The sequence below is a fragment of the Lycorma delicatula genome, chromosome 1 (assembly GCF_047948215.1).
Source record: "Lycorma delicatula isolate Av1 chromosome 1, ASM4794821v1, whole genome shotgun sequence".
In the NCBI taxonomy this organism is placed as follows: Eukaryota; Metazoa; Arthropoda; class Insecta; order Hemiptera; family Fulgoridae; genus Lycorma; species Lycorma delicatula.
Genome location: NC_134455.1, coordinates 57,811,386 through 57,830,566, shown reverse-complemented (window position 1 = coordinate 57,830,566; position 19,181 = coordinate 57,811,386). Strand labels below are relative to the sequence as shown.

Below are 19,181 nucleotides of genomic sequence, written 5' to 3'. Positions count from 1 at the left end.
ATTTTTCGAAACCATAAACTTTATTTTTATTATTAAGGGTCATTCCATTTAACATCAAATCATTTACAATTAAGTGATAGCAGACACATGTTTAAAACTTTCATATTTTTTAATTATAATTTTTATCATTTTTATATTCATATTTTTGACATTTTTTTAATAGATTAGAAATTTTTTTTAATAAACCACATTCAAATAAAGGTCAAACTGGCAGCCTCTAACGAACAAAAATAGAGTTCTGTAGTCATGTTCAGTTTATTACATTTTCCAAACAATTATAAATATCAGTTTCAGAAAAAAGCCACTAATTTAGTGCACAATTGAGGACAAAAATGACACATTTACTTGTTATTATGGTTTTATTCAATATAAGAATATCTAACTCATTTTTACCAGAAATCAAATTTTTTTACCAATTTTAAAAGCTTTCTTTTGGCCAGAACATTTTCTGATAATGTCACTGTATATTTTTTTTTCTTTCTAGTTGAGCATTGAAGTCAATGTATGTATAAATAATCTATAGTATAGTATGTATGTAGTATGTATAGTATAATCTATGTATAATGTATAAATATGGTTAATTATTAGTTGTTTAACATGATTTTTGGGGTTATTTATGGGCTGGTCGAGTAGGTCCCAGGAACCTTTCTGTTTCTTTACAGTCTTTTGGAGATTTCTTTTTATTATTAGTGGGAGTGTGGACATTTATCATGGTATAGATTTACTCATGAGTGAGTTTACATTGTGTGTGGATGTGTAGGTGATTTACTTTGGTTTGATTTTGTATTGTTTTATTTGTGTATGTGGTGTTAGAGCAATCCAATGCTTCCGATCACATGTTGTTTTCTAAGTGCCAGTCCACCGTATCAGAGTGCTGCCTTTGCTGAACTCTGCTGTTGTTTGGTTCTGCCAGTGGAGAATTCTTTAAAAGACCTTTCATGGTTGACTATCAAGGGGTCACCTGTGGTGGGACTAAGTCCCAAGTTACAACTTTGGATGTGATCTAATGAGGTGATAGTAGGGATATGACTTGATGATCCAGATGAAGTTGTGAAGTTTGTTTACATTCAGTTCACTGGATAAATTTCTCCATTTGTTTCGGATATATCCAAGTGCACCACATGGAGGCTTGATCTGACTTTTATTAAGTTGATATTTTGGAGAAAAGTTAAAGTCTGATCTTGAAAATTACATCCATAATATATACTATATAAATTATAATAATAAAAGAAATTGTAAGTTATAAATAAGAAAAGATTACTTACTATAAAAAAAAAGTATTTGATGTATAAAAATAAAACAAAATTATTTTAAAAAATTCAAATAGTAAGTAAACCTGTTCAGTTTTAAATACATATGCTTTTTATGTTTATATATTATAACCAAAAAAAAAGACAGATTAAATCATAAATTTACTAATACAAAATGCTAAAGTGATAAATTTGTCTCATCTCTTTTTTTATTTGATGAGCCATTCTCTTACTTGATAATCACTATGGAAGAGATCCAGAAAACGATAAAAAAATTTCACTTCACAAATAGCATAAAACTGATACAAACTGAAATCCTTCCAAAAAAAAGAAGTAAAAAAACTGTTTTGAAAATATATATATTCTGATAACATGTTAAAAAAAAGAATCTTTCATAATTTTCAGTCTGAATCTTGTACCTAATAACCTTTACAAATAATCTCAGTTTCTTACTTTTTTTGGTATAATTTATATTAAATCTTTTGTATGATCACAATTAGGACTGTATTTATTGTCATTTCCTTTGCAGTATGAACATTTTCCACATTTTGATATCACTATGTCTACATTTTTTTATGAATTTTAATCACCACCCTTTTGGCTTGTTCACTGTTGGTACCAACGCATGATAATGCTTCCTTTTAAATCTTTTAGCTTGTTTTTCAGTATAAAAACTATAAACAAGGCATGTAGTATACTATAACAAGTATACCATACTTATGGCAACAAGATATCATAACAAGTATACCATACTAATAGTACCAAGTTATCATAAGTACTATAACTAAGGTATCATAACCAAGGTCATAACAACTTTATAAAAATAGTTCTCTTTCTTTCCAAATTAATTTCTGGATGCTCTTCTTTACTCTTAGACAACCAAACAACAAAACCAATGAATAAACCAATATCTAAGAAATTAATAAATATGGCCAACAACCAACAAGAATCAGCTCTTTTGCAACTATCATCTCTCATTAGTGTAACTCGTATGACAACACTAATTTTAGTTTTGTTATAAAAAGTAATTTCTTGTTTATTTTCTGTTTGTTCTGAACTGATTCTGTATACAAGATGCATAAAAGTGTGACTGAAAAAATATAGCACATTTATTGGATTTTGATAATTAGAAATTTAAAAAAGATTACTTATAATAAAGATTTTGAATAAGAATACAGAATATGAAACTTGTAACAAAAAACAATCTTTTCCAGCTTTCTCAAAGGCCTAACTAAAGTAAATAATATCTCGGCAAGCAATTCTCCAGCAACAGCAACATCATCAAAAAAATAATGATCTCCAGTTATATTTCAACAGTAATTGTCAAAAGAAATTTCACAAAGTTTCTTAAGATTTTTTTAAAGAATCCAAACAAAATATTTAAATAAATAAAAAACATTTTAAAAAACTATTGTTTTACCTTAAAATCTTGCATTTCAGGTATTGCAGCTGCTATAGTTGCTTTATTGGAAGATTCACGTTCAAGCTGAGTACGTAAGTCCATACACTGTTCTTGCAACTTATGAACAAGCTCTCGGAACTTCACTATTGTTAATTCTCTATCAGCAAGACTTTCAAGAACAGCTTCTTTCTCTCTCAAGGCCTAAAAAAAAATTAATTAAAATCTCACAAAATTAATACGAGATACACAGCTTTTCATGCAATCCATTTTTGTGAAAATAAAAGGAAATATAAGTTTTACAAATTTAGTCCTAAGCACATTACTATGAATTAACATTTTTTTATAAATCACAGTGACTTTTTTTATTATTGATTACTGTATGTTTTGATACCAGTTTTTTCCAGTTATGCTTTTATTTTTTAAAAAAAAGGAAGTAAATATGATTTCTGAATTTAATCTTGAAATATAAATTTTTCTTAAAAAACCCACAAAATAAGGGACTGAAGAAAAATGAAGGAGAAATCACCATTTTATCAAAGTATCCCTTTTGTTTAAATTTAATATGGAAAATCAAAAAAAAAACTAGGTACAAATTTTTGTTAAACTCTATACAATTACAATATAAGAATTCATATAAACTATGAAAAAAAAAAAAAAAAAACATTTAAACTGTCTATGTAAATAATTAATTCATTTTTTTGGTTTAGAAACCTTTCATTTAAATAATCTGGGGGAAGGGAACTCATAATAATATGATCATTATAGGAATTCTATTAATAAAATAAAAAAGGAATCATTGAAATTGATTTTTTGATAAGAGTTAGGGTTGAACATTCATAAAATAAAAGAAAATGGAAAATAAGGTTGAACTAAGAGAACCAACTCTTTTTTTAAGTTATTTAAAAGTAATCAATATCTTTAAAAAAAACGCACTAAAAAATAATTTTAAAAATACTTGAATAAAAGAAATGCTTCATGTATATGATAAAAGTTTTTCACAAGAAACCTGTAAATATGAGAATGTTGCATGTGAAGAAATGCAGATAAAAGTTATAAACACCAAAAATTAAAGCTCTCTGAATTACATTAAAAGACAATTTTTTACATTCAATTTTCCAACCAATTCTCTCAGGAAAATACTTTCATATATTAAAAAAATCTCAAATTATTAACTAGAAATTTATTTAATTTTTCATTTAAACAATCTTCCATTTAAAATATTGGAAATAAAGGGATCACTCCATGGATTTAATAAACAAAATAAAAAATAATTATAAAAATCTGTTCATTTAACACAAAAAATAAGGATGGGACAATATAAATAAAAAACTAAATACATTGACTTCAAAGAACAAGTGAAGAAACATACATTCCCATTTATGGATGACAGATATGGAGACGACTGTTCTTAAAGATTATTACGCAAAGTGGAGTATGTACAGAGTATATAATGTTATACAATTCTGAATAATATAAATATAATAATTGAAGTGGAAATAAACATATTTCCAATAACAATTTAAAGTATCAGATAACATTAATGACAACACTGATAAAATACATTTTTGTTTCTTAACACATGACACAACCAATCTGTTGTTTTAATGCTGAAAACAAATCTTAAGTCAGAACTTTTTCATTACCCTAGTTTTTGAAAAATTCCAAATTTAAATTTTGAAAAATTGTAGTAGATATATGATGCATGATTATGTACATTTTTTATTTTATACAATTACTTCATATTTAGTGCTCAGTATATATTTTTAACTATATTAATCAGTTGTTAACCATGAAACAATAACTTAATATTTGTGCAAGTCTTAACACAAACATCATATTACATGACATTATACCTCTCTATTAAAGCATACATGAACAAGATTCATCAAGACTGTACAATTCAAAACAACAAGCTTTCGGCTTTGTTAACCTATTGCTTTTAGTAGTACAGGGTGAACAAAAATTATTCAGCACATTTCAAGGGTTAATAAAAGATGAACAAAGTAATGTAGCGTAAATTCAATTTTTCAAACATTAATGTAGGTATTAGAATTACCAATGCCCTTGAATGAACACACTAGCGCAATCTAATGACAGGGGAGATTGTCAATTGAGTAACAGCTACCATGCAGAGAAAGCATTATGTGTTCTATGGTTTCATGAAAACAAATCTGTTCACAAACAGATCCATTCTACGAAGTCCATATGACTGTTCGTAGATGTTTTGATTAAAGTTATAGCCATGATCCTCCTAAATTAAACATTGGTACCAGTAGTTTAAGGATACAGGAAATGTAATACACAAAAAAAGGGCTGGCATACCTCCCATCTATATGGAAGTTGAGGATCAAGTAAGAGAAAAGTTTTAGGAAAGCCCTAGTAAATTGACTCATCATGTGAGTTTAGAACTGAAAATATAGCAATTGACAATTGTTAAGGTTTTACACAAACACCTAAAACTTCATGCATAAAAAATCCAGTTGGTGCACACAACTGAAGATGATAAACCACCCCGTTACAATTTTGTCGTAAACATTCTTGATAAAGTGAACAAAGATAATGCATTTTTAGGAAACATAATCTTTTCTGCCAAAGTTACCGTGTTTCTGGTCGTATTAACCACATCATATTTGTAGGGTTTGGGATAGCAAGAACCCTCATTCCGTTTGACAAACACAAAATGATAGCTCAAAAATTAATGTTGGGTATGCATTGAATTTTTATGAAATGATTGGACCATTCTTCTTCGCTGAGCCAACAGTTACTAGCGCTAGTTATCCAGACATGTTACGAAGTATGCAGTACCACAGATTGAACATCGTCAATCCAACATTTACTTCCAACCAGATGGCGCACCACCACACTGAGGTTTACATGTTAGGGACTACCTACAAGAATAATTTCCTCATTGTTAGACCGGCCATAATGGACCGATTCCTTGGCCACCTCAATCCCGACATTATGTCACTCAATTTCTTTCTTTGGGGTTTGTCAAAGACAGGGTATATGCCACAAAGATTGTAAAAATCAATGAACTAAAAGGAAGAATCGAAGGTTTAATTAATGAAATAACTCCAGATATTCTTCAAAATAAGTGGCGTGAAATTGAATTTGATTTAAACATTTTATGGGCCACAAAAAAGGTGCTCAGATGGAACTTGTTTGAATAAGTATTGTAATCAAAACTTTTTGAAATGCCCTGTTCAACAATAAAACATGCATGCAAGTGCATTTCTTTGTTATTTTTTTTATTAACACCTAAAATGCGCTAAACATTTTATGATCATCCTGTATAATTTCTTCAACATGATAACTATTAAGTGTAATAACAGTGAAGTCTCATAATGTGTTGCAGGTGTGTAAATGATTCAGATAGTTTTGTTACATGTGCAGCAAGTTTACTCTAGAATCGTATAAGAAAAACATTACACCTTTAATTTAAAAAAAATTATAAATTGTACTTTGATTAAAAAGTCAATAATAGTTAGGATAAGATTTGGGCTCTCCACATAATATGTCGTACCTGTGCAGTCAACGTAACAGGATGGTTAAAAGGCAAACAAAAGGCCTTGCCATTCAGTGTCTCTTTGGTTTGGCATGAACCAAAAGATCACTTAACCAACTGTTAATTCTGTTTAATTAATATTTCTGGAATTTCTAAGTCTAAACACACTGTACCCTTCATTACCATCTGCACACAGACCTATACCTCATAATGAATCCATTCGAGTTCCCTAGGTTCCTGAAAACTGATTTCACGAAAACAGTAATGAAGAAGCAGACAATATACCAAGTGTTCGGAAAGTTGCTGTGCATTGGAATTCTGGAGATGTAATGACAAAACTTTCTTAATTATTACTTTTAATTTTATTTCATTATTTTATAAAAACAGATTTACAATAGCTGAAATAGTTTATAAAAGGTGTTGAAAATGACCTCCTCCAATATCAACACAACATTGCACATGTTTCCATCTGTTTTCAAACACTTTAACCAGCTAATGTTCTGAAATATCAAGTATGTATGCCATTATTGTATTTTTAGTTTGTCAATTGTGCATGGTCTGTTGCGACATATTGCTTGTTTCACTGCCACACCATAGAAAATAATCTGGGGGAGTCAGATCAGATGATCATGTAGGCTACAAACCCCTCGAAATGATTCCTTCGCCAGTCATTTTGTAAAAAATGGCTTTCTCTTAGCTGTGTGTACTGTGGCACCAACTTGTTGGAACCAGCCGTATTGATTTCCACTTCTGTTAACATACTAATGAAATTTGTTAAAGGCACAATAACAATCACTAATAACTGTATTTTCAAAAATGATTGGACCCACAATGCCCATTCTACTCACACTGACCCAGATTCCAATTTTTGCTTCTTGTAAACATTGTTTGTATAATTCACGAGGGTTAGTTGTCGAGCAGAGTCATGTATTTTGTGAATTAATATACTCTCCCAGATGAAACGACGCACGCATTATCTGTAAAAAAACATAATGTCTCGGGGATACCTCCAGAATTTTTGCCAACAGCATATTTAAACCATTGACAATAACTTAGTCTTTTGGCATAATCTATAGGTTTCAGTTCTTGAACACACATTATTTTATAGGAGAAAAAATTCATTTTTTCTTACAGATTATGTGCAGCAACAAGTCCAATAACTTGGTGATGTGCTAACTTACACAATGACTTCGATGAATTTTCAGCCATAACATCCAAAATATCAAGCAGATTCTGTTTAATTTAGATGGTCTTCCACTTCGTTAGGTTGAATCAGCATATTCAACAGAGCCTGTTGCCTGAAATTTTTTGATAAAAGTTTGAATTACATTGCAGTGAGAAACAGGAGTATTTGGAAACTTTTCAGAAAACTTGTGCTTCACTACTCAGTCAGTATACCTGTCACCTTTATGAAAAATGGATTCAACATGAAAAATTTGTTTCTCTACTGAAAGAACCATTACATTTCTTGCAACTATTGATTCCAATAAACAAAACAAAACAAAGCATGTTCAATCACAACTTGACAACTGACATCTTGGTTTATTATTGAACAACATCCAATGAATCCATAGGGCAACCAACCTAACGCAGAGAACAGAATTCACCACATAATTCTGAAGCATATTGAACAGTGACTTTCCGAACACACTTTATAAGATAATAAAATATTCAGCTTTTCCATTATATTCCAGTGAGCCACATCTTACACACAAGGCAAGTTAAATGACTTTGTAAGAGAACTTGTAAAGAAAAAATTGTTGAAATTTTAGTCTCAAGATTGCAAGGGTGGAATTTATTTTTAAAAAATACAAATCTCAGACTATCAAAGTCAACAGAAAGATTTTTATCAATAATTTGCTGAAGAAAATTACTTTAGTGTAAATACTGGTGAGCTTATGTTGTAATCAGGATGATTTCAGAACCTGAAGAGTGGCACTTTTTTATTGATTCTTACAATTATAGCTTCAAAGCAGATCTGCTTCACAATAGCAATAAATATCCTTCATACCAATCTGTTATGTTATAATTATGAAAGAAATGTATGATGTTATGAACACTGTTATTGAAAAAGTAAATTACAAAAAGCATACTTGGAACATGTGTGGAGATTTACAAGTAATAGCTTGTTTGTCAGGCATGCAGTTAGGGCATACAAAATAATGTTTTATTTGCGAATGAGACGGCTGAGCTAAAGATTAGCATTATATAATAAAAGAGGAATAAACACAACTTAACTACTGGTGAAAAAAATATTCATGATCCTCTAGTCAGAAGAAATATTTTTACTGCTCCTTCACATTAACTGGGATTAATAAAAAAATGTTTTAAAGGCTATGAAGAAAGACAGTCGAGGATTCTTGTGCATAAGGCAGAAATTCCCAAAAGTGAAGCAAAAATTAAAGAAGGAATTTTTGTTGGCTCATAAATAAGGGAACTGGTCTGAGAAAAAATGTTTAATTCTGCGTTGACTAATGAAGAACTCACAATTTGAAGTGTTTAGACACTTGTGGAAATTATCTGGGTGTCCATAAAGCACAAAATTACCAAGATATTATACATAAATTGATAAATTCTTACAGAGCTATGGGATGTAACATGTCACTTAAAGTATGTTTCCTGCACTCATATCTGAATTTCTTCTCACCAAGCCATGGGGCAATAAGTATTAAATATGGTGAACATTTCCACAAGATATTTTAGTATTGGAAAACCATTACAATGGCAAATGGGGAGTCTTAATATACTAGCTGATTGCTGTTGGACTTTAAGATATACCTGAAGTTGCCTATAAAAAAGAGCATCTGCTAAGAAGTTTTAATAAGTATACGACATACCATAATAACATTAATTGTTATTATTTAATCTGTCATTTCAATTAAACTAAGAGTAATAAAATTCTTTCTTCTTCGTTAGAAAAAGAATTATCTTTCTTTGAAGAAATTATTATTGAAGAAAGAAAGAAAAGAAAGAAAGAAAGATCTTCAGTGAAAGTTGATACCTTATTATTAAGTCACGTTTGTTAAATAAATAAATAATTGTGATAAAAATAAGATAACATTTCAATACGGAATAAATCTAAATCAATAAAATAACAAATAATGATGTATTTTCTGAGTTTATGTGATATAAAATAGCCAGATAAGATGTGATATAGAATTATATTGCAATCGTGAAGAGATATTAAATCAAAGCTACATCTCCAAAGTGACTGAACTTAACGAAAATCTTACTCAAGAATATTATTTTATTTATTAAAGATTAATATAATCAAATATTTAAATAAAAACATAATAAAAATAAATAAATCATAATGAATAAATTGAAACTGTCTAACATACTAGTTGCCATTCCTGGTGTAGAAAATATCACTTGTTTGAAAAGAATTTACATTTTTATAACCTCTTTGGTTTACTTCAAAATATGGATTTACTTGGAATGTGTACCATATAAAAACAGCACACGTTATTATAAAACATATAATTCCTGAAGGTGTAAAATCAGCTGAAATTCACTCACATGTTAAAACAGTAAGGAAAAAGGTATATTAACTGTATAAATTTTTTAAGTGAATCAAATAGTTTAAATCACGCAGAACAAGTGTTACCATAATGGAAGAAAGGCTGCTACGGTGCTTTGTGGAAGTTTTGACAGACACTTTGCAAAATCACTTTAACGATCTTATTTGTGAGAATATTTATGCAGATGCATAAATATTCAGGAAATTGCTAAAATTTGTAAAGCAAGTATCAGCACTGTCAATATCTATGCTACGCTGAATACCTATAAACATGTTCGAGGTATGTTCTGTCAACTCAATATCACAAAGACAACTGAATTCAGATTTGTGCAAAACTTAATTGACAGCTTTTAGCAGAAGGTATGGTTTTTTACATTATATAATAGCTTGTGATAAATGTGATTCATCATTTTAGATGGAATCAAATGTTAAGAGTACAGAATGGAAACATCAAAGTTCACCCACCAAGAAAGAATCAAAACCTATGTGACAGTCATTAAAGAGATGCTTAATGGTACACTCAATTGTAACCATTATAAATTCTGACCTAAATTTAAAATTAAATTAAATTAGGTTATGTAAATTTGTGAATTCATTTGTATTTTATTTTATATGAAACTAATTTGTTATATGGATTTTTTATATGTCGATGGATGATATATTTGTTAAAATGTAAAAGTTAAATTAATAGCAGCATGATTCATTTGTTATTTTGTTACAATAGAATTTTAAGAAACATGACATCATGCTGGAAAAATGAACTAATGTTTTCTATACAAAGAGAGTTACGTTTGTGACTCTCTTTTGAGAGTTACACATACTCACACAGACTTGGAAAATTTGGAGAAACAGTGGTGGGGTTAGACCTGTGACACCATCAGAAAGCATCAGTTATATGCGTGATTTTGTCTTGGCAAGTTGTGTGTAGTGAGTATATATAAAAAAAACTGATCATGAAATTTTACAAACCATGAATTATAAAGAACACAGGTATGAGAATTATAAAGAACACAGGTATGAGAAATTTAAATAAAAGGCCCCTCCATAAGAAATATTCTTGGATCTACTAGAAGATTTCTTACTCGTCGATTAATTTTTTAAAGAAAATAACTTTAAAAATATTATTATTAAAATTGTAACATGTTAAAACGGCAAAACTATGTCTAAAATTATAATTAAAACTTAAATTGGATTGGCCAATTCTTTATTATCATATGTATTAGTAAGATATTTTGTTAATTTTTGATGTGTACAAGTAGTTATGCAATAGCGGTTCTACGAATGAACCTAAGTAGACAAGTTATGGGACTTTTGAGTCAAATGTGTTCATTAACATTTTCTTTATTTTATAAGTAGTATGTATCATTCATCGCTGTTAGTAATATTTTTTTTTGAGGTTTTGTAATTTTTTTTTTAATTTGTGAGAACAACATATGCAGCATAGTCCTAGTACATTATTTCGCAAATCCCAACTATAGTAAGTACATTTTTTGTTTTATAAAAAATTTCATTTTTATAAAATTATAAATTTAAATTTTTGGTATGTTACTAAATTTTATGTTTTTAAAAATTTTACAATTTGGTAATAGATAATAGACCAGAAGCTTACACAATTTAATGTGACTATCTGGAAGAACGTACAATCAATGAATACTATTGAATGCATTAGAAAATAAAGTGAAACCCAAAGTTAGGAGGAAATGTCCCAGTCCTCAATCAAACGGCAAAATTCTTCTCCAAGTACCTGCTCCCATTCTGCTCAAAATACACAGGAAGATATTCAAAAGTGGAGCGAGAGGAATTACCACATCCCCCTTCTTACAGTTTTGATTTTACACGATCAAATTTTTGTTTTGTTTTGTCCTTTCAAAGAGTTTTACATGCCACCGCATTTGAAGGCATGTATGAAGCAGGTACAAGAATGGCTCACACATTAAGAACAATTTTTTACTAGTGGGATAAGAAAGCTTACAGAAAGATTGGACAAGTGTCTAAGTGTAATTGGGGATTATGTTGAAAAGCAGGGCTAGTTTTTCATGATTACTGAATATATAATTTTTTTAAGCATTTCTCTCTTTAATTATTGAATGAACCTTACATAAATTTGTTTTAAACAATTCCCTTTAACTGTATTATATATTCTAATACAATATTCTTATAATTCTCATTATAAAACTAATGTTATTAGTTTTATAATCAGAAATTAAATAATTTAATTTAATTTAAATAATAATTCAATTTAATTATAATTTTCTTATACTCTCTGATTTACTTACTAGAAAACTTTATACAACCATTTTACTCGACTTCTATCATTCTGCATAATGCTATGTAGTGTCCAGTTACTATAGTACTTTTTCACATTATTTTAAGGTAAGGTGTTTGGACACCTAGCATCACTCTGCACTCTCCACTATGTTGTACCAACAAGTAACATTTCACTGTTTTTATTCTACATACAACTGATTTTTTTTTTATTTGTTTATAAAATGTCTAAGATGTCAGGATACATTATTTATGGTGGAAGTTCTGATGCATCTATTAATTTTAAGGCTGTGTTTATTAATTTTTTGTGACGTTTCATGATTTTCATGTTTCTAATCAGAAGTATGCCCACGATTTTATAGAGATCATATTAAGGTTCTAATTTATTAATTTTTTTAAAAGACCTATCAATCACAATTTTTTCTTAGTTTTAATAATATTATTATTATGTCTACTGCAACAGAAAAAGGGCATTTCTACTAAAACTACAGAAATATTCTTACAATATTTTTTCATACTTGTATCTAAGAGCAGAATTAAATTTGTACAAATTTGAACAATTTATAGAAATTTATTTATCATGACCTTCCCTGCTACAGGTCTATTATGGCTGCAACAGTAAAACAACTAAAGTACATGATCGGCCATAATTTTTGTTATCAGTGTCATGCAAATGATGATATTTCAAGACCCCCCCCTTAATCCAAAAAACACAAAAAAGAAAATAAAGAAATATGCAGAAGATGTATATGTGTTGACCTGTATTAATATCTCCAGACAGGTTCAACAAAATTTTTTTTGAAAATGACTTAAAAAATTTCTATAAATGGGACACGATGGCATAATATTTGAACAAAATGAAAAATGGGAGTAGTAGTTTTCACCAATTTTAATCTTTGAATAGTGATTGTAAAAAATTGAGATCTAGTATAAAGAAGTTATCTACTTAAAATACATTAAGTTATCTGTATTAAATAAAATTTATTACGTTAAATGCATTAAGATAATTATTATTAAGCTGCCTATATAAAATCCAAAGATTTAGTCAATCTGATTTAGGGATGGAGGATATTAAACATAATTTCTAAATAGTTTTTTCCTTAATCTCAAAAATAAAAAATGTTGAAATTTGGCACAAATATTTATATATATTGCGATATATATATATATATATATATATATATATATATATATCACCAACTTTGGCCTGATTTTCAAACACACTACTATACAAGGAGGCATTAAAGTACTGGTATATTATTTATTTTTTTTTTTTTTTAGTAAACTAATTTTTGATAGCCTTGTTGAATACACTGCACCAAGTTGGAGCAACGAACAACTTATTGATGTAATTCCTCCAATAAACAAGTGCTAAAACGGGGGAGGGAGATTGGGAGCCATACATAAATATTAATCTTTAATTTTCAAGAATGGATGTAATTTTATCTAGAAATAATAGACACTGCAACTTTATATTAGTGAATCAGCCTGTAACCAAAATTAATTTTTGAAATGTTAATACGACCCTAATTATCAGAAAATACCAAACTAAAAGTTAAGTGTAATTTTCCATAAATAACTCATACCTCTCGGGTTGCAGCATTAGCTAAATCCACTTCTTCTCTCAAATCATTTTCAAGTTCACGACTATCCTCTTGCAACTGATCATTGAGTTCTTGTATTGCTTCTAAATCCATGATGCATTCCTCAAGCTCCTTAACACGATCCTCTAGAACCAATTTTTGCTGACCCAGTTGTACAACCATTTCTTCTGCACCTAAAGCAGCATCCACCTGCCAATCAATTTTCAAGTATATTGATTATAATTTTAACCACTAATAGTACATTTCCAACATTGTAACACATCAAATGATGCACATTACATCAAGTTGCTACACATAAAACAATAAAATTCCTTGTTTTTATTTTTCTAACTCATCAAATTCTCCAACAATGGTTTATAGAAAAATGAAAGCAAAATATATTTAAAAAGTTTTACTGTAAGTTAAATAAATAATACAGTTTTTAAGAAAATATTTATTGATCTAAGCTACCTACTGCATACAGTTTGGTACAGTCACATAACTTTGGCTAGCTAGTCCACATGGATTTCTACTTTGTTTTTATTATTGATTTTAATTTTAACTTTTTCATTTAACTTTATTAAATGACTTCATATATAAATGCAATTTTTTTTAAATTTTAATTTAAATTTTTAAAAAAATTTTGATTTTAATTTGATAGAGGATCTTTTAAAAATGTCGAATCTTATGTATAGTAGCATTTTTAATTTCAATTTTAATATATAATTTGGTACGAGTGATTTGAAGAATTATATAGACTAACTGATGATGCAAGCGACTCACAAAAGCGCTCTTGCTTGAATTATGGAATAAAGTAGGTGTCATCCTATTTTACTTTATTTTATTATTCTGTACTTAGGTTGATCGGATTAATATAATATATATATTATATTAATTGCATATTTCTAATGTTAGAAAAATATATTTAATATGATTAAATTTAATTCTTAGCTAAAAAATTAATTTCAATATAACATTAAGAAATTAGTCTTGAAAGAAGTCATGTTTACTTTCCTATGCAATATTTTTATTTATTCTAAAGAAATGAAATTGGCCCACATAGCACTCATTCAGAAGAAAATATTTCCAGCAGCACAAAACCTTTAAACAAAAAATAATCTGACAGCAATAGTGCAAATACCAGCTAATACTAAAATAAATACAGTAGCTAACATAATACAATTCTTAATAGTTTTAATTTTTTTTTAACAGTGGAACTGACGTCAAAATGTGCTAAAAACTAAAAGATAATTTTGTCCAAATACTTAATACCTTAGACACTTTTCTGAATCGGCACAAAAATACATGATCATACTTATGTGGTACTTGAATGAACCACAAAATTATATAAAGAAAATTCTGGATTTATTGTATACATAACGTTTTCTGGATTGATGGCTTATATAAAAATGTGCACTCACAAACAGAAAAGCAGTCAAAAAATAAATATGAATTCCATTGATGTAATATTGGTACTGGTTTTTATGTAGTGCATATGTATTGCATTACAGAACAAATTTGTATTATATCTAGGAATTTTGTAGAAGCAGACACCAATTCAAATACGTGTCAAAGGAATTAAATATTTGGACGAAATTACTTCTTATTTTAACACATTTTGATGCCAGTTCCTTCTTTTTTTTTTAAATAATTATTTCATAATTTTCCGTGTCTGATTAATAATGATAAGTTATTAGGTGGATTTAATATGATCCTTTTTGGTGATATAATGCAGCTGCTTCCAGTCAAAGGCCAATGGTCTTTTGTTCAACCTCCTTGGTGTGAAGAGAAATAAATTTGTGGCATCAGTTTTCGTTTTGTGAGCTAACAATAAACATGAGACAAAGAAAATGACATAAAGTTCATTGATATATTAAATGACTTGTGTTTTGGCAAAGTTACAACTGCCCAATTGGAGCTGCTTTGCAAAAGGAGGGTACCTTTAACAGATGAATTTGAAGATGGAAATTTCTGTAAGAGTATTCCCAACTAATAAATTTATTGATGAATATTATCCTAGTATGTCTGATATAATATGAAAAACAAATAGCGTTTATATTATTAACACTATAATTGAATCACGAGAACTGCAACATATGAGAAAACTCCTCCGGAATGTTATTCCAGTAATGTCAACTGTGGTGGCCTATTGCATAATATACAATTGGCAGAGGGTTCACAAGTTATGTTAAGGCACAACATATCAATTTCAGATGGTTTAGTTAACGACGCTATGGGAACTGTAAAGAAATTCAAATAGCCTGCCCTATGAAAGGACCAACTGGAAAGGGGTGTGTTACCAAAAGCTGTGTTAATAAAATTTGATGATGAAGCAATAGATACAAAAATGAAAGTTGAAGGTGGTTGTGTACCTTCACCAGTAAGTAAATGTTTCGCCAGGTGGCGAAAAAATTTTTTTGTTAATTTTCAGACTGATTTTCTGTGTCTAAAAAATTCTTCAACATCATGGTACCCAGCTGCATCGACTGCAACAAGATTTATTTGAATCAGATTAATAGGAAAAAAGTTATACGTGAATAAACAAAAGACAGAAGGCAAAAATCTTTTTTCAATTTTCAGACCAATTTTTTAACTAAAACGTTTTTTTCAATATCATGGTATCACCATGGAAAGCAGCTGCAACAATTACAACCATATTTATTTCAATCAGATTAGTAGGAAAGAAGTTATGCATGAACAAACATAAAAAAGATAATGGGTCGAATACATAACCTCTTTTTCTCAAGTCTGCTAAAAGATTGTGAAAAATATTAACTGTAACCAAAGTTTTGAAATTTTAACAAACCTTAAAAATTTTTTAAAGATTTGTTCACATTTAGCAACCTATAACATAAATATGTTAAGTATGGGCGAATATTTAATGAAACAAACAAAAAGATTGGTTTTCAAAGAGTAAACATTATTTTAATTATTTCACTAATAAAATAAACAAGATGATAACAAATTTGTGAAAAAAAAAATAATATTAATATAAAATATATTAATTAAAAATATATTAATTCAGAAAGATATTAATTTAATCAAAATTAATCACACCTGTTCATGAAGATCAGCGACTTGGCTTTCCATTTCTCCAACTCTAGCTTGAAGCTTTTCATTTCCCTTTGTTAACTCAACAATTTCATTGCGTTTTGCTTCTAGATCTCGCTGAAGCTTCTGGGTTTCATGTTTTTCATGAGCAGATAAATCTCTCATTCTAAAAAGACATATTTTTTTTAATTTCTACATATGTTTCAAATTCAACATAATTAAACAAACATAATTGCAATAGCTGATTTAATTACAGTGCAATACTTTGCTCTTACTATCACATTTTGCAATACTTTACTCTTACTTAGATTTTTTGTTTTATAAGACTCTTCCTTATTTTTATAAGAAATCAATAATAATTCAGTCAATTAGTCTGTTAAAATAAATTTACAAATCAATAAGTAATTTATAAGTATCACAAAAAAAGTCAATAACTGCTTACGATTTTTAAAAAGGTGAATTGGCACTACAAAATTAATTTTTGTGTAAGTGCAACACAGATCTTAGTTAATAAGATTTTATTTTTATTTTTACTTATTATTTGTTTATGGCTATAAATAATACAGATGTTTAATGTAGATGTTGTCTGGCCAAGTAATGAATAAGGAACAACAAAAGTTTCACCAAAACTGAAAATAAAAATTATTTTCACCTTGTAAACAGCAAAGAGCAAACAACCTTAACTCACTTATTCCCACTACTGACATTTATCTACATGTCCTAATTTTTATTTTTTTCAAATAAATATATTGTAAAATAGCTGTAGGATGCTTTCTTATCAAAGGCTGGTATGGTACCTCTTTTCATTACATCATTATATCTAAGAACATTTCTTGTACGCGCCAATCTGTATATGTGATCTTTGCTTAAACGACCTCATGCATTTCATGCCGTGGCAAGCAAATCTATATAAGTACATATTTTCGTCTACTTATGCATTTTTAACTGAATTTTCCTTTTATGATACTTTTAAAAATATTATTTATTATTTTTATATAATTATTAGTGAGAAATATATAGGATTTATTTTTTGTTGGCGAGTAAAACCCGAGTGCCTACATTTGTTGAGTGTCAACAAATGTAGGTTTATTGACAAGATGTAAATATTTCAACACTTTTGAGTTATTAATTTGTTTTGGTTGACACTGGAAGAGATTGCGAGAGTACTGGAAGAAGATGATATTTTTGATGCTCCTGTTTACATAGAATATCCAGAAAACTACTTTTGAAGTGATAGACACTGATGATGAAGATTAACCAAGCACAGATATCAATCAACTTTCCAGAAATCAACTGATGCTGAATTAATTTGCAAAACAATTTCAGATAGTAGCTTAACAGATAGAAGAAATTGTGATGAAGACAACTTTGATTTTCAGTCACATATATCTATTAATAATAATGATTCCCCAAAGCCTAATGCATCTTCTTCTTCAGTTCCTTCATGTCCAAAGATCGCAAAGAAAATGGTCCAACCGAATAAAAACAAGAATTTGTTAGTTGTACACACAGAGTTGGTTATGTTTTAATTTTATTATTTTATAAAAGGATATTCCAAAATTGACATATGTAGAGAATGTGAGAAATCTATAATCTTATATCACACTTATCTGCCACCCACTCTGTTTAGTCCTGGTAAAACAGCAGTCAATGAAACAATGGAAACTGCCTCTTGTCCTCTGCCAATTATCGTGTTGCGTTCATGACAGTAATCAATAGTTAATTTAATTCTTATCAGTTCACAATAATACATGATAGATCACGTCAACAATAGATAGGTGCACTATTACGTGGCTAGAAAAAAAATTGTCCCAGCAATCACTTGGACAAATCAAGGGTAACCAAGGCAAAAACTTGACCACAGAAATTACAAATACACATTTTTTGTTTATCTTTTATGAGAACATAGGATCACTTTAGTCAGTCCATTATTGAAGTCTCTTTGAAGGGACTGTTTGGCCCTTGTAATCCTCCCAGTACTTTTTCATACGTTCCAATCTCCGTGACTTTTCTGGTGTTGAAAATGTTCATGTAGCAACTTTCTTTATTGTGAATGTGAAGCGAATGTATTTGTCCTTGATGATTTTTGGGCATAATTTCTGTTTCCGAATGATTTTTAAGACCAATTTTATATGCAGTGTTTTGAAGTTCTAATATCAATGTTTTAGCTTCATCAATGTCGTTTTCTAGCAGTTCCAAGAAGTCATGTGCAAAACCAAGGCAGTTTGCTTTTGAATTTTTGGCTTATTTTTATTTTTTGCGGGAAATTTTTTTGAGCTGTTCCTCATTACCATTTCCAGAGCGCAGTTGATTAGTAGCAGTGAAAGTCCATTGCCTTGGCACAGTCCTGTTTTGATCGCAAATGGTTCTGACAGTTCACCTCTGAATTTCACTTATGACCTAGTGTGTGTGAGGGTCAGTTTATCATGTTTACTAATTTAGGATGTAGTTCAAGGTGTCTTAGAATTTTAGTAGGGATTCTCTGTGGAACCCACCGGGTTGGTCTAGTGGTTAACTTCCAAATCAGCTGATTTGGAAGTCGAGAGTTACAGCGTTCAAGTCCTAGTAAAGCCAGATATTTTTACACGGATTTGAATACTAGATC

The 19,181-nt window shown here is 29.1% G+C and overlaps 1 protein-coding gene across 5 annotated transcripts in view; it reads right to left on the bottom strand.

The window, feature by feature from the left end:
* DCTN1-p150 (dynactin subunit 1) overlaps positions 1 to 19,181 on the bottom strand; it is a 190,824-nt gene that overhangs the window by 66,591 nt on the left and 105,052 nt on the right. For all 5 annotated transcript variants that reach the window (XM_075355121.1, XM_075355120.1, XM_075355122.1 and 2 more), the window contains 3 exons: positions 16,583 to 16,742; positions 13,529 to 13,735; positions 2,671 to 2,853 (listed from right to left, as the gene is read on the bottom strand). In XM_075355121.1, the coding sequence (XP_075211236.1) occupies positions 2,671 to 2,853; positions 13,529 to 13,735; positions 16,583 to 16,742 (550 nt within the window). The remainder of the gene's footprint in view (positions 1 to 2,670; positions 2,854 to 13,528; positions 13,736 to 16,582; positions 16,743 to 19,181) is intronic.